The 16397-nt window shown below is 38.9% G+C and overlaps 1 protein-coding gene across 1 annotated transcript in view; it reads left to right on the forward strand.

Annotated features, from left to right (window-relative positions):
* The window catches only part of LOC144608367 (uncharacterized), a 334350-nt gene that overhangs the window by 96389 nt on the left and 221564 nt on the right, over positions 1-16397 (forward strand). The window contains 3 exon segments of the mRNA XM_078426045.1: positions 1553-1606; positions 2407-2460; positions 12854-12898. Of these exon segments, the coding sequence (XP_078282171.1) occupies positions 1553-1606; positions 2407-2460; positions 12854-12898 (153 nt within the window).

Consider the following 16397-nt stretch of genomic DNA (forward strand, 5'->3'; position numbering starts at 1 on the left):
CTGTTGGCTGTACTTACAATTGCATATCACACTCTACTGGCATTGGTGGCATTGAATATGCAGTGATGAGTATAACAAGTGTCCAAAACTCACTCAGACTTACACTAATGGTCAGAGATGCATTTCTCCCCGTTGCATGTAAATTGCTTTTACGTGATTGCCAAAGAAAACAAAATCACAGTCTATGTGGGTGCAGGGAGTCATTGGCAGAAATTCTTGGATTTCTTCATTTAACTGAACATGTGAATATCCAGATGTCTGCTTTTCTTCATTCTAAGTGCAAGTGCTGATAGCTGAGCAATTATCATCACAAATTTTAGGCAATTATATATCCCATCCAGATCTTCTAGCTACCCATCTACCACTGTCCAATGAGGGACAAATTACTTTAATCCACATTACAATCAGACGTGTTGACTTTGAAGTTGTCTATAAAACTAGAAATCCTCCATGCCAATTGTTTTGGCAAGCATTGAATAATCTGAATGGAAGGCCATGACTGTCAAATAAGATGCTCTTGTGTATTGCACCTTTATAATTGAACCCAATATCCAGCTTGCCACATCTGGGAATTTGTCCAGCACAGACTAAAATACTACACAAAGTGCTAGAGGAACTCAGTGAGTCAGGCAGCATCTGTGGAGGGAATTGACAGGTGATGTTTTGGGTTGAGATCTTTCTTCAGACTGACCTAAAGTTCTTTGTGTTTCTAGATTAAAGACTGCAAAGACTACGCTAACACAATGGAGATTTAACTGACAAAGACTTCAATACAATGTTTGAACATGACAATAATAAGTCATTTTTAGGCTTTCTTTTCACACTTAATATTTGCCATGACTAAAACTACAAGTGATATTTGTACCTTAGGTGTGATGTTCTTATTGACCGTAATATTGACCTTGTAAGGCTGTAACTCAGGAGGTTTGAGTATTGGACTTGAAGTGATCATTTCCAGCAGCAGGCACAAATTTATTTTATTTGCTACCAGTTGCGTTTGCATCAGTGAAATTTTTGGCTGTTTATCAGGTTTTGTTTCCAGGTTTCTGTGTGGAAAAAAATAATTTTCGGCTGTTATTTGACAGGACTTCACCACATAACACATTGATGTAGAGGCTATTCAAGAGTTCCAGTTTTAGTAAACACCATCTCGACTTCCTGCTATATTTATGTCCCATTTGATAAAAATACTGTTTTGTGACTTATGTCAACATTATGCTCCAGAGTCTAAGATTAGATTTTTGAGCCAGTAGTCACCAGTATGAATGCTGGAATAACCCAGACAAATGTAATGCTCTCCTCATACAAATACTATGTTCCTCTAAGAACTGTCTGTCTTTAAAAGATATTTGGGCAGATATATATGGATAGAATGAGTTTGGAGGGATATAGGCCAAATGCAAGCAGATGGGACTATCTCAATATGCTAACTTGTTTGGCCTGGACAAGGTAGGCCAAAGGGCCCGTTTCAGTGCTGCACAGCTCTATGACTTTGTTCAGTTCATTGTTTCACATGGCAAATTTTAGAAACTCTTATTTCCTTTTCTTACAGGGCCATAAAGGTGAACCTGGCATCTCTCCAGGAAAAGCACCAAATGGACACAAGGTTAGAATGAAGAATATTGTTACAAGAACAATAGTTTACAGTTGTGTGCAGAGAAACATAATGTAAGGTACTCAAAAGAGGGAAATTTATTTTTAAATTACTGCAATAAAAAGTTTCGATGCTGATGTTGATATCGGTATGTATTCTCAAACCAAACTATGTGTGAAGTCTTTAATGCTTAAACTAAACTAAACAAGTCCTAAACTTTGAACATCGGTAAGTATATCACTACCAAAAATTGATATGTTGCAGCTAAAGTTTGTATATGAGTCACAACAACAACCAAATTGCATTGTTAGATGGGTCAACAGTCAAGAGTGTTTAATTATCATATGTGCCAGCATTGGAATAATGAAATTCTTTATGCAATGCAAATTAGTAGTAGCAAACTGAAGACAATGCAGTATTCAGTAAAAAAACACAAACTTCAAATACAGAAAATAGCAAACCACAAGTTGTAAGCAAAATATTTTGTTGAAAAAATGAGAAAAATCACTTCCATCTTGGGAATCATTGATTGTAAAACGGACCTTTAGTATTACAGCAGTGTGTTCATATCTGGAACACCCTTTGTGAAGAGATAGAAAATTAGATACTATAATGTAAACATATTACCAGGCATCCTTTGGTGATTTTAAGATTTTTAGATGCATGCTGAAATTGCTATTTATATCATTAATAACAGAATGACAAAGCTGTTAGCTAACCTCATGAAATTAGGCTGGATATTTTTGTACCATTAACATTAACAGATTTAAAACTTATTTTTAACGTAAAAATTTGGTTTTGTTGTTTTACAGGGTGACCGGGGCCGTCCTGGTGCCCTGGGACTACAGGGACCAAAAGGCCGAAAGGTAGGCAATTTATTACTTATTTACCTGGTTTTGTTTATTTTTTATTGAGAATTTTTTAATGAATTTAAGGAAGAAGTGAAGCATTAATTAGCAATCAAGGAGGGCAGGGTTAATGGAAAGTTAGAATATTGTGTTTAAGGTATGTGATTGTTTGGGTGATTGTGTCTGAATTGGTAACATTGCGAACTTAGTATGTATCATCTGCACTTTGCTGAAAATTGAGTGGCTCTGCACTGGTGTGATTGTGATGAATATCACCTTGGCTTCTTTTTGAGTTATGTTACTAGAACTGCCAGAAGAAACTTCCTGCAGTTGGCTCGGCCAATGTGTACATTTTTTTTTTAATGGAAGACATTTCCAGCTTGCAGTCAGGCACGTTCCTTTCTTTGAAAAATTATTTGGCTATTCACAAAGAAATAGTACAACTGTTTCACGATGAATGTATTAGTTTTCACTTGTAAAATAAGCGAGTTTGGTATCTTGACTGAGCATGCACCGGTCATAGGTCGCAGGGGCAAAACATTCTCGCCGGCTGATCTGCTGCATGTATACAGACCTGCGTTTCTTCTGTATTTTCCAGTTTTGCTTTGTAGAGGTAAGAAGTAAGTTACTCCAGCATTTTGTGTCTACCGGAGTACAATTTAACTATAAATACACCTAATTAATATTTTTTAAAGCAATATTTTCTTACCTCTACAAAGCAAAACTGGAAAATACGGATGAAATGCAGGTCTGTATACACGCAGCAGATCAGCCGGCGAGAATGTTTTACCCTTGCGACCTATGCTCAGGCGAGATATCGAACTCGCTTATTGATACCAACTTGCTGGTAGTGATACAGGGTCTGCAATATCAAATCTTTGAACACCTAATGTAACAATAGTCCCTGTTAAACTTCCAAGTTGATCTGGCTAAAGGCAATAATGGCATTCATTTGACAATGCTGAAACCAATTTGAATATAAATGTGAACCACTGGTTTACATCCTTCACACCTCATTGAAGTTCAAGATCAATCATATCGACTTAGTTTGAGAAAGGGGATAGGTTGACAATTTTTGAAGTCATCAGTCCTAATTTAGGACCAGCAAATAGGCCATGGTGCCTATTTACAGCACTCAGCAAGAGGATTTTCTGGAAATTTTGAATAATTGGAAAAAAATCATGTAATGGGTTCAGCTCTGTAATCCTTTATAACTTAATAGAACCATTGAATTTGCTGATCAGAAAAGGCACTATCATAGGTGCGAGAATTTGCCATAAAAGATCAGGTAGCTAACAGAATTTTAGAATATTTGGTTTTAGTTGGATGTTCTGTAAAATAAAGAATCTATTCCCTCAGAATATATTACTCTGCAAAGAGCTGAACTTGTAATCTTTCCATTCATTCTCCCAATCTGTTTTTCTATTGTTTTAATACTCTTCCTCACTGTTTCCTCACCATTTGTTGAGTCCCTTAATTTGATTTTGTTCAGAAACTTTTTTTATGATGATCTCGTTCCTTTGTCCAAATCATTTATATAAAATGAAAGCAAATTGATCCCTTCAAAGACAATTTGAGCAGTATCATTAACCATATTCTATCAGATTAAACATCAGTTTAAATCTGTTTTTTTGTTTTCTGGGCTCTTATCTCATGCTACTCCATGTAGCTACAGGATTACCATCTATAAATTTTATAGCAGCAACTAGTTAGAACTTAATTGGAAGCACCTTTCTACTACCTAGAAGGACAAGAAAAGTTGGTGCATAGTAATAAACTACCACCTGATTCTCCTTTAATCAGTAACTTTCCCTTTGCAATAAAGTGCAGCACCCTTTCAACGTTGGGGGAAAAAATGGTCCTTGTGGCACCATACAATGGCCAGGCTACCCTTTTTTCAGAGTACTACAATTTCCAGGAAATATACACAACTGTATTAAATCTTGGTCTAAAACCTGCAGCTCCCAACAGTAGAATGGGAGTACCTTCATCATATGGACCCAAGAAGTTGAGGAAGAGTGGTTCACCACTGGCTTCCCAGATAAAAATGAAGTGAGAAAAACCTTTTTCACCCAGAGAGTTGTGTATTTGTGGAATTCTCTGCCACAGAGGGCAGTGGAAGCCAAGTCACTGGATGGATTTAAGAGAGAGTTAGATAGAGGCTAGGGGCTAGTGGAATCAAGGGATATGGGGAGAAGGCGGGCACGGGGTATTTATTGGGGACGATCATCCATGATCACAATGAATGGCGGTGCTGGCTTGAAGAGCCGAATGGCCTCCTCCTGCACCTATTTTCTATGTTTCTATGTTAAAACAAGAAAGGGCAACAAACAGTAGTTTTGCCAGTGACGGTTCTTAGCAGCACACATCCTGAATAGTTACACTGTTATTTTATGGTGTATGAGTGGCACGGTGGTGCAGCAGCAGAGTTGCTGCCTTACAGCAGCAGAGACCCGGGTTCGATCCTGACTGCTGGTTCTGCCCGTGGCTGCGTGGGTTTTCCCCGGGTGCTCAGATTTCCTCCCGCAATCCAAAGATGTGCAGGTTTGAGGTTAATTGGCTTCATTAAAAATTGTAAATTGTCCCTCGTGTGTAGTGCGTGCTAAGGTAATAGGGTTCGCTGGTCGGTGCGAACTCGGTGGGCCGAAGGCACTGTTTCCTATCTGTATCTCTAAACTGAACTAAACTAAACTGATCGCAGAAAGAAAGAAATTCATGAGTGGTCCATGGAGCAGTTAACATCCTGAAGTAGATAAAGTTTGAGATTTTCTTAAGGCTTTTATGAGAGCCATTGGTACTTTCAATTTCCACACTAAAATTTAAAGAGATGATCTAAACTTGTTCAAATTGTATATTTGATGGACCCTTTCTCAAGGTCTTAGTGTTTGACAAAAATGTTACTGACTGACCTTGCAAAAATTCAGCGATTGGCTCTCTTATCATCGCTTGTCTCTATTTCCTGGCCTTATCCCTTTTCCTTTTTTCACAGAGCGTATTTTCCTATACATTATAAACACAATTCAGAAAACCATAGAAAATGTATGCTGAATGGCTCTTTATTCTCTTATCCAGTCTCCTTCAGTTTCAAAGATACCTTATTTTTAACTGAAATGACTTTTACTTGTTTACTTTTGAATATTTTTCATTTTGGCTCGTTGACATCTTTGTTTCCTATTCCCTGAAAAACTAATAGAGACATTTTGTGTAAAGTGGACATTTCTTCCTTACTTCATTCTTAAATTCAGGATGGTCTCCTAGAAATCTCATCCATTAATTGGCTATCATTTTACTCCCTCTAAATGTGATGTAATGTGAGTGCATTGCAAAAGAGATAATGTTAACTTCACTCAAAGTACAAATATCAAAGCAAATAAACACAGTGGTATTTAATAGAAGTGTTTTAAAACATTTTGCAGAGCTTATATTTGTACATAAGTTTGTGTTTAAACATAAAATAAAAGCTTTGGGATTGCTGCCTCTACTATAGTGAAATATTAGACATGCACATGCTGTTTCTGGTCCTAATGTTATGACAGTGGATACACCTGTTTATTATTTCCTGAGATCTTATTTTAACAGACAATTCAATGGGAATCAGTGAATTAATTATTGACTACAAGCATTGATCTGAGCATTAAATTTTGAGAAGTATCTGAAACAGATTTTTCTTCTGGAGCATTGCCTAAGATTATCGGATGCAACATTTATTGTAATTGCCATTTAGTAATATGAAATTGCTAATGATCACACTAGAGAATTGATCTAAATCTGCGAGAGCTTTCCCGTGAACATCACAAATTCCTGTTAGCCCATGAATGAATTCCATTGATAATTGCTGGCAAAGGGGCTAATTGGGTCCACTTAATGGAGTGCTGGCAGATAATGAATGTCACTTTCCATCTGACTAGTTAATAAATTACTTCTTTGTAGTCTGTTGGGATTATACAGTTATCAAATTTGGTATTTCATTGGCCAACTGAATTCTTAGTTACAGAGCTAATTAACTATTTCACTTTATTTCATCGTAGAATCATGGAACCGTTCTGGCAGAGAAGGAAGCTATGTAGCTTCAAGTAGAGTAATCCCATTTGTCCAGTTTCCTTTTCAAAAACACCAAGAATTATTCATTAATATGTCTGCCCAATTTTTCCAAAGAGTTTGCTTTTAAACAGTGAAACCTATTATATATTAGACAATTTAACATGATCTAACATCAAACATTTTGCAAACAGTTTGAGAGAAATTTCTGCTTATTAATTATTTTAAGGACTCCAACAATTATCAGGGAGTTTGTAAATGATCAAATTATATTAAGACAGCATATGTGCTGACTTATTGAGATGGTTTTAATTTAACTTTTGATAATGCATGCTACGTTTGTTTATCAAACAACTTAATGGTAGAAACTGCAATCTGAAAGAAACAAAGGCCAAAGAGGATCAAGTTTGTGTCAAGCATACAAACCTATTCAGCATATTCATTCTATCACTTTTAGAGGAAATCAAATCGATTTCAGAAATATCCTTACCTTAGCAATGAATTGGAGAATGCCTGGCACAAAGTTCTAAAGTAAATGCCATTATTGCTCCACCATTCGTTTATCAAGCCAACATTTAACTATATACAATACATTTCCCACCACACAAAAAAAACCACATGGCACTCTTTGGACTGTTTGTTCTTATTGCCATAATTCAATCCCTCTTCATCAAATATGTATTTTCCATAAGTTTTGTGGTCGTGCATCTGATGCGCATATGTATCCACAAAAAACAATTCTCAAGAAACATTTAACCCAATTGCATAGATTATATTCATTTTGTATTCAAGGACTGTATCTGTAACCCAGAGTGATTCATTTCTTCACCAAATGACTTTGTAAAACATGTTAGCCAATTCCGCACAAGATTGGGTTGTTGTGATCTTCAAATATGGAAAACACACATACAGTGCCCTCCATAATGTTTGGGACAAAGACCCATCATTTATTTATTTGCCTCTGTATTCCACAATTTGAGATTTGTAATAGAAAAAAATCACACGTGGTTAAAGTCCACATTGTCAGATTTTAATAAAGGCCATTTTTATACCTTTTTGGTTTCACCTTGTAGAAATTACAGCAGTGTTTATACATAGTCCCCCCATTTCAGGGCACCATAATGTTTGGGACACAGTAGTGTCATGTAAATGAAAGTAGTCATGTTTAGTATTTTGTTGCATATCCTTTGCATGCAATGACTGCTTGAAATCTGTGATCCATGGACATCACCAGTTGCTGGGTGTCTTCTCTGGTGATGCTCTACCAAGCCTGTATTGCAGCCATCTTTAGCTTATGCTTGTTTTGGGGCCTAGTCCCCTTCAGTTTTTTCTTCAGCATACAAAAAGCATGCTCAATTGGGTTCAGATCAGATGATTGACTTGGCCACTCAAGAATTTTTTAGCTTTGAAAAACTCCTTTGTTGCTTTAGCAGTATGTTTGGGATCATTGTCTTGCTGTAGAATGAACCGCCGCCCAATGTGTTTTGAGGCATTTGTTTGAACTTGAGCAAATAGGATGTGTTTATACACATCAGAATTCATTATGCTACAACCATCAGCAGTTGTATCATCAATGAAGATAAGTGAGTCAGTACCTTCAGCAGCCATACATGGCCTGGCCATGTGAAATTCTCTGCCTCAGAAGGCAGTGCAGGCCAATTCTCTGGATGCTTTCAAGAGAGAACTAGATAGAGCTGTTAAAGATAGCAGTGTGAGAGGGTACTGAATGTGAATGATCAGCCATGATCACATTGAATGGCGGTGCTGGCTCGAAGGGCCGAATGGCCTACTCCTGCACCTATTGTCTATAACACCCCCACCACTGTGTTTCACAGATGAGGTGGTATGCAGTTCCTTCTCTCCTCCATACTTTGCTCTTGCCATCACTCTGATATGTTAATCTTCGTCTCATCTGTCCACAAGACCTTTTTCCAGAACTGTAGTTGCTCTTTTAAGTACTTCTTGGCAAACTATAACCTGCCCAACCTGTTTTTGCGACTAACCAGTGGTTTGCATCTTGCAGTGTAGCCTCTGTATTTCTGTTCATGAAGTCTTCTGCAGACAATGGTCATTGATAAATCCACACCTGACTCCCGAAGAGTATTTCTGATCTGTCGGACAGGTATTTAGGGATTTTTCTTTACTAAAGAGAGAATTCTTCTGTCATCAGCTGTGTAGGTCTTCCTTGGCCTACCAGTCCTTTAGTGATTAGTAAGCTCACCAGTGCTCTCTTACTTCTTAATGATGTTCCAAACAGTTGATTTTGGCAGGCCTAAGGTTTGGCTGATGTCTCTAACAGTTTTGTTCTTGTTTATCAGTCTCATAATGGCTTCTTTGACTTTCATTGGCACAACGTTGGTCCTCATGTTGATAAACAGCAATAAAAGTTTCGAAAGGTGAGGGAAAGACTGGAGAAAAGACTAGGTGCTGAGAGCTCTCTTATACCTGCATTAAGTAGGCATTTAAACACACCTGAGCAATTACAAACACCTATGAAACCATGTGTCCCAAACATTATGGTGCCCTGAAATGGGTGGATTATATATAAACACAGCTGTGATTTCTACATGGTGAAACCAAAATGTATAATAATACTCTGTAATAAAATCTGACAATGTGCACTTTAACCACATGTGGGTTTTTTTCTATTACAAATCTCAAATTGTGGAGTACAGAGGCAAATAAATAAATGATGGGTCATTTTGTCCCAAACGTTATGGAGGGCACTGTACAACATATACAGAAGGCGACACAATGCTGTAGCTGGCAGAGATAATACCTCAGAGTGCCAGTGACCTGGGTTCGATCCTGACCTTGGGTGCTGTCTGCATGGAGTTTGAACACACCTGCTGCGACCTCGTGGGTTTCCTCCAGGTGCTCCGGTTTTCTCCCACATCGCAAAGACGTGCAGGTTTGTACGTTAGTTGGCCTCTGCGGATGTTGGCATCCGCAAACATTGCTCCTAATGCGCAGGGAGTGGATGAGAAAACGATTAACATAGAATAGAGCGAACAGGGCATTGATGGTCGGCTTAGACTGGTGGGTCGAAGAACCTGTTTCCATGCTGTATCTTTAAAACTAGGGCCGCACAGTGGTGCAGTAGTAGAGCTGTTGCCTTAGAGTGCCAGAGACCCAGGTTCAATCCTATCTACGGGCGCTGTCTGTATGGGGTTTGCACGTTCTCCCTCTAAATGCGTGTTTCCTCCCACACACCCCCAAAGACATACATGTTTGTAGGTTAATTGACAGTTAAAATTGTAAATCATCCCTAGCGTGAGGGATAGTGCTAGTGGACAGGGTAATTGCTGTTTAGCTCGGACTCGGTGGGCCGAAGGGCATGTTTCCACGCTATCTCCCTAAAGTCTAAAAGTAATGTCTAAAACTAAACTAAAAACTGATTCTAGTAAAATTACATACAAACTGTGGTCAACCAATGTGAGCACAAATCTCATTGATGGTGGAACACAAATCACTGCATTTATTCTGCTTGCATGATTGGTGCCCAGAATCACAATTGATATCTCAGATCTCCGCAGATATTGGCTACCTCAATTTTCTGTTCTGATTAATAGTCCAGAGTATTTAACAATAGTAGATTTACACAGAATACTACTCATTCTTTCAGCCAGATCATTAATAGCTAAATTAATTTAAGACATCAATCTTGTTTAAGGATTGTTTTAAATAAAATCTGAGGAAGCCACAAGAACTCAATAGATCAGATGGCATTTTTGGAGTAGGAAGCAATATTAATGTTTGAGGTCCACGACTTTTCACTAAAACTGGAAAAAGTCAGGGATAAAACAAGTTTTAAGATACTGAAGAGGCATGAGGAGAAGAAAAGAAAATAAGTATTTGATAAAGTGGAAAGCAGAAAAACTGAATCGACAGAAGGAAAGATAATGCAGGACGTTAAAAGGTATTAAGGCTGAGTGAGAAATATCTATGGAGATGTTCAGCGGGAAATTCTGAATAATTATGTGAAATGACTAGAAGAATTGATCTCAGAATCCTGGATATATGAAATGCAAAAAACGGGAATTATTGACACCGGAAACTGCATATGCTGGAATCTTGAGCAAAACACGAAGTTCCGGAAGAACTCTGCAGGTCAGACAGCATCTATGGAGGGAATGGATAGGAGACGTTTCAGGCCAGGATCAGTCTAGGTAGAATTGTGGACTTTGGGTATTAAGATTTGTAATGTGGCAGGTTGAAAGATGGGACAGTATTCTTTGAGTTTGCCTTGAACTGTGCAGAAGACTAAAGATGTAAAACAGAGAGATCTTAATTTGTTTTGTATCAGTTCAATTCGAGTGAACAGAATACTCAATTATCTCATTAGATTCTTAAGAGCAAATCACATTGATAGGAAATCTGGCGTTGAATACAGGCCAAAAAGTGTAAGGACAATCGGTAATTTCATAGGTGCCATTAATGTACAATATTTTTTTAATTTCAGATTTTTCAATTAATTGAATTTACTCCAGTTGATTTGATGGGATTATGAAACGGAAATTAAGTTTGAAAAATCTAGTATTTTCGAGGAGTTAGCAAGCAGCTAGTGACGGGAAAACAGTGACTATAAATGCTCATTTATCCAGTATTTATGCATTAGGAATTAAATATTCCAGAATATTTGACAATTAGACAGAACAGGCAAAAAGAAAGAGGAGGTGTGTTTACATCATTAATAAGTGATGATATCAGCACAACAGATATAGAAAATCTTAGCTCAGTTGATCAAGGTGTAGAATTTAAGCAATTTAGGAGATCTAAGGAGAGATAGCCGAATGGATAGACAATTGGCTTCATGGAAGGAAGCAGAGAGTGATGGTGAAAGGTTGTTTCTCGGACTGGAGGCCTGTGACTAGTGACCTCAGGGTTTAATGCTGGGCCCATCACTGTTTGTCATCGATATCGATAATTCAGATGAGAACATACGGCTGGTGAGGCCACATTTAGAGTCTTGCGTTATTCTAGGCACCATGTTATAGGAAAGATGTTGTCAAGCTTAAAAGGATTCACCAAGATTTACCAGGATGTTGCAAGGATTTGAGGGACGGAGCGAAAGAGAAGTTGAGCAGACTAGGGCTTTATTCGTTGCACAGGAGGTGATCTTATAGAGGTGTACCAAATCATGAGAGAAATAGATTGGGTAAACTCAGAGTCTCTTGCCCAGAGGAAGGGAATCGAGAACCAGACATGGGTTTAAGGTGAGGGAGGGAAAGATTTAATAGGAACCTGAGGGGTAACTTTTTCATACAAAGAGTGGTTGGTGTGTGGAACGAGCTGCTGGAGGAAATAGTTGAGGCAGTTACTATCACAATGTTTAAGCAACATTTAGACAGGTACACGGATAGGGCAGGTTTAGAGGGATATGGGCCAAAAGCAGGAAGGTGGGACTAGTGTAGATGGGGCATGTTGGTCAGAGTGGGCAAGTTGGACTGAAGGGTCTGTTTCCATGCTGTATGAATCTATGACTCTCTATTAATATATGAGTGATAGGTGGATATAGGTGAGTGGGGTTTTGGTAAGCAGATAGTTGGACAACGGCCAGAGATGACAAGACATGGGTGAGATAAGGATAGAAGTGCAAATTGTGAAGGTAGAGAAAGGAATATAGGTGGAAGGGGAGGAGGAGTGGAAAGATGAGTGAGAATTCAGGTGAGAACTGGGGAGGAGGGTGGCTTTGTAGAATCCAGGTGGGCAAAGTGGAGAACTGAGGCTTTATAAGGCACTGCTATGACTGCATTTAAAGTATTATGAACAGTTTTGGGCCCTCTATCTGAGGAAGGATGAGCTGGCATTGGAGAGAGTCCAGAGGAGGTTTACGAAAATGATCCCAGAGATGGGTTAACGTATGATCAATGTTTGACGGTTCTTGACCTGTACTTGCTAGAGGTTAGGAGGGGGGGGGGGTCATTGAAACTTACTGAATAGTGAAAGGCCTGCATAGAATGGATGTGGAGCGGATGTTTGCATCCGCAAACATGCGAGTGAGAGAGTCTTGAGGCAGAGGGCACAGCCTCAGAATAAAAGGACATATCTTTAGAAAGGAGATGAGGAGGAATTTCTTTCGTCAGAGGGTGATGAATATATGGAATTCATTGTCACAGAAGGCTGTGGAGGCCAAGTCACTGGTTAGTTTTAAAGTGGAGATTGACAGGTTCCTGATTAGTATGGGTGTCAAAGGTTATGGTGAGAATGCAGGAGAATGGGGTTGAAAGGGAAAGATGATTGAATGGCGGAGTAGACGCGATGGGCTGAATCGCCTGATTCTTCCCCTCTGACATATGAACTTGTGTGTTTATGCATATACTTTGGTGAACTTTCTTTTACAAACTAAGTAATGTTGTTTTCTTTAATTTAGGGACTAAAAGGTTACCCTGGATCATCTGGCCATCCCGGAGAACCAGTGAGTGTTCACTTCCCTTTACACTTAGTGATGCCATCTGTATTTTTGAATACAATATACAAGAATGAAATATTGTTAAATGCAAAATTAACCATTTCAATTCCCTGTATTAATTGTTTGTCTCTCCATATCTGCATATATAATTCAAACTGATTATATCCTACATTAAACCATATAAACCACAGCTTTCTCTGTGCATATTTGTGACAAAAGTATTTTTTACTAAATCATCACTCTTTATTTCTTCTACAACTCAAAGACATTATGTCATTTTTCGCAAGGTGGAAACATCTCACTTAGCTGCATTGCTATTCTGATGGTCTTTTGCTGCCTGGGTATCAATTTCACCATACCTAGTTTGGCACCGGTTGCAAACAGCCATGCTAAAGAATATCTTCATAGTTTGCCAGCAGAGGCAAAGGATAGATAAAATCATGGAAGGGAAAACCAGCCTGCCATTTTCAGAGATTAACTACACATTTAAAACTAATGAAAGCATTTCTGTGTTTTTACTGATGAATGATCGAATATAACTAGGAACAGCCATTGTCCTTTAGTTTCTGTAAATTTTAAAGGGAATTTTGGTAAGTAAATCTTCTGAGAAATTGCTCTGTGGACATGGTCTCAGCTTTTAAATTACCCCATAAAAGAGTTATGTGGTTTAACTTTGTGCTCTTTAGGAAGGAAGCCGGCCTATAAAGAGAAACTGACAAAAATGCAGAAGGAAAGGATAGTTTCTTCATCTAAACTGTCCCACAGCTTGTGATGCCATGTGCATTGAGATGCAAATAAACTCCACCCATTCAAAGCTGCACAACTTAGGAAAGGCAGAAGTGGAAAGATCTGTGCATCAGTCCCATAAAAAGAAATCATTGGCTTAACTATAGTTCAAAACATATTGATTCTGCTAATCTATCAATATTTTGAAGATAAATATCTTTTACTCTTGGAGTCACAGCGCATGAAAACAAGCCCTTTGGCCCAACTTGTCCATACTAACCAAGATGCTCCATCTAAGCTAGTCCCATTAAGCCCATACCCTCTAAAGCTTTCCGATCCACATACTTATCCACGTGTATTTTAAATGTTGTAGCAGTATGTGCATCAACTACCTCCGCTGGCAGCTCATTCCAAAATGTTACATCTCAGGTTCTTATTAAATCTTTCCCCATCACCTTAACCTTATGTCCTCTGGTTCTTGAATTCCCTATCCCAAGGAATAACCGCTATGCATTCACCCTTTCTATTCCCCTCAGGATTTTATGCATCTCTATAAGATCACCCCTCAGCCTCCTGTGTACCAAGGAATAAAGTCCTAGATTTCCCAACATTTCCCTATAGAAAGATCCTTGGGTTCAGAAAACAGGTATTATGGTATTAAACAGGAACTTGCTAAAGTTGATTTGAGTACTTTACGAACAAAGGGATGTCTGAAAAGTATGTGATAATGAGAGTTCAGGGCATGCATTTCCTGTTAGAGTGAAGGTCAAGGCAGGTGAGAGTAAGGAAGCTTGGATGACGAGAGTAATTGAGGCACTGGTAAGGAAAAAGACGGAGACATGGGACAGGTATAGGCCACTGGGATCAAGTATATCCATGTGTGGAGCGTCTGGAGATGGGCAAGGTCCTCAATGAGTATTTCTCCTCTGGTTTTACCATGGGGAAAAACGTGAAAACTGGGGAACTTGGAATAGTTAGTAGAGATATCTTGAGTCCATATTATGGTTGAGGAGGTGCTGGACATCCAAAGGCTTATGAAGGTAGATATATCTCCCAGGCTTGATCAGATGTATCTGAGGATACTATGGGAAGCTAGAGAGAAAATTGCCGGAGCCCTGGCTGAGATATATGAATCATCAGTAGACATGGGTGAGGTGACGGAAGACCAGAAAGTGGCTAATGTTGTTCTTCTATTTAAGAAGAGCTACATGGAAAAGCCTGGGAACTACAGATCAGTGAGCCGAACATCTGTGGTAGGCAAGTTACTGTAGAGGATTCTGAGGCATAAGGTATATACTGTATACTTTTGGATTGTTGGCATAGTTTTGTACATGGGAGATTGTATCTTACAAATATAATTGGTTTTTTGAAGAACTAAATGTAAAAGGTTGACAAGGCAAAGCCATAAATGTTGTCCATATGCATTTTCGCAAGGTATTCAATGAGTTTCCACAAGATAGGCTGCTCTGGAAGGTTAAGATCCAGGGAGAGCTAACCGACTGAATTGGGAATTGGCTCCAAGGAAGGAAGCAGAAGGTGATGGTGGAAGGATGATTTTCGGACTGGAGACCTGTAACTTGTGGTATGCCTTGTCTAGTGATCGTTGTTGGGCCCATTGCTGCTTGTGGCTTATGTCAACTATTCAGATGAGAATGTAAAAGGCATGATTAGTAAGTTTGCAGATGACACTAAAGTGGGTGATATTGTAGATAATGAAGACAGTTATCGAAAATTACAGCAGGATCTTAATCATTTCGGCAAGTGGGCTGAGGAATGGCTCATGGAGAATGCAGATAAGTGCGAGGTATTGCATTTTGGGAAGTCAAACCAGGGCAGGACCATCACAGTGATTGGCAGAGCTCTGAGGAGTGTTGTGGAGCCGAGGGCTCCAGGAGTACAGGCACATGGTTCCCCGAAAGTGGTCACTGATAGACAGGATGGTCAAGAAGGATTTCAATACATTGCCCTTCATCAGTCAGTATTGAGTATAGAAGTTGGGTGTTATGTTACAGATGTACAACATTTGGGTGAAGCAGCATTTGGAGTATTATGTTCACTTTTGGTCACCCGCAAAAGGAAGGATATCATTAAGCTGAAAAGAGTGATGGATTTAAGAGAGAGTTAGATATAGCTCTAGGGGCTAGTGGAATCAAGGGATATGTGGAGAAGGCAGGCACGGGTTATTGATTGGGGACGATCAGTCATGATCACAATAAATGGCGGTGCTGGATCGAATGGCCACCTCCTGCACCTATTTTCTATGTTTCTATATTTGTATGAGGGCAGAGAAGATTTAGGAGGATGTTGCCAGAACTCGAGGATCTGAGCAAGAGGGTGAAGTTGAGCAACCTAGGACTTTATCCCTTGGAGCACAGGAGGCTGAGGTGATCTTATAGAATATAAAATCATGAGGGGAATAAGTAGGATTAATGCAGAGTATTTTACCCAATAGAAGAATCAAGAGCTGAGGACATAGTTAAAGGGAGAGGGGAAAGATTTAATAAGGAAAACAAACCCAGTCTATCCAGTCTCCGCTCATAACTGAAATATTACATCCCAGGAAATATACTGGTGAATCTTTTCTGCACCCTCTCTGGTGCTATCACGTCCTTCCGACACTGTGGCAAGCAGAATTGCAATGAAAATCTCAACTTGGTTCCATTTATATATAAAGTATCCTGCAAAAGGACTTCAGGTGAAATTATAGTAAATATATTTGATTTTTGTTCTGGACTGTAATGAATAACAAATTGTACTTAAATAGGTGTCTAGAAGTAAA

This window comes from Rhinoraja longicauda, chromosome 31, assembly GCF_053455715.1.
Source record: "Rhinoraja longicauda isolate Sanriku21f chromosome 31, sRhiLon1.1, whole genome shotgun sequence".
Classification (NCBI taxonomy): domain Eukaryota; kingdom Metazoa; phylum Chordata; class Chondrichthyes; order Rajiformes; family Arhynchobatidae; genus Rhinoraja; species Rhinoraja longicauda.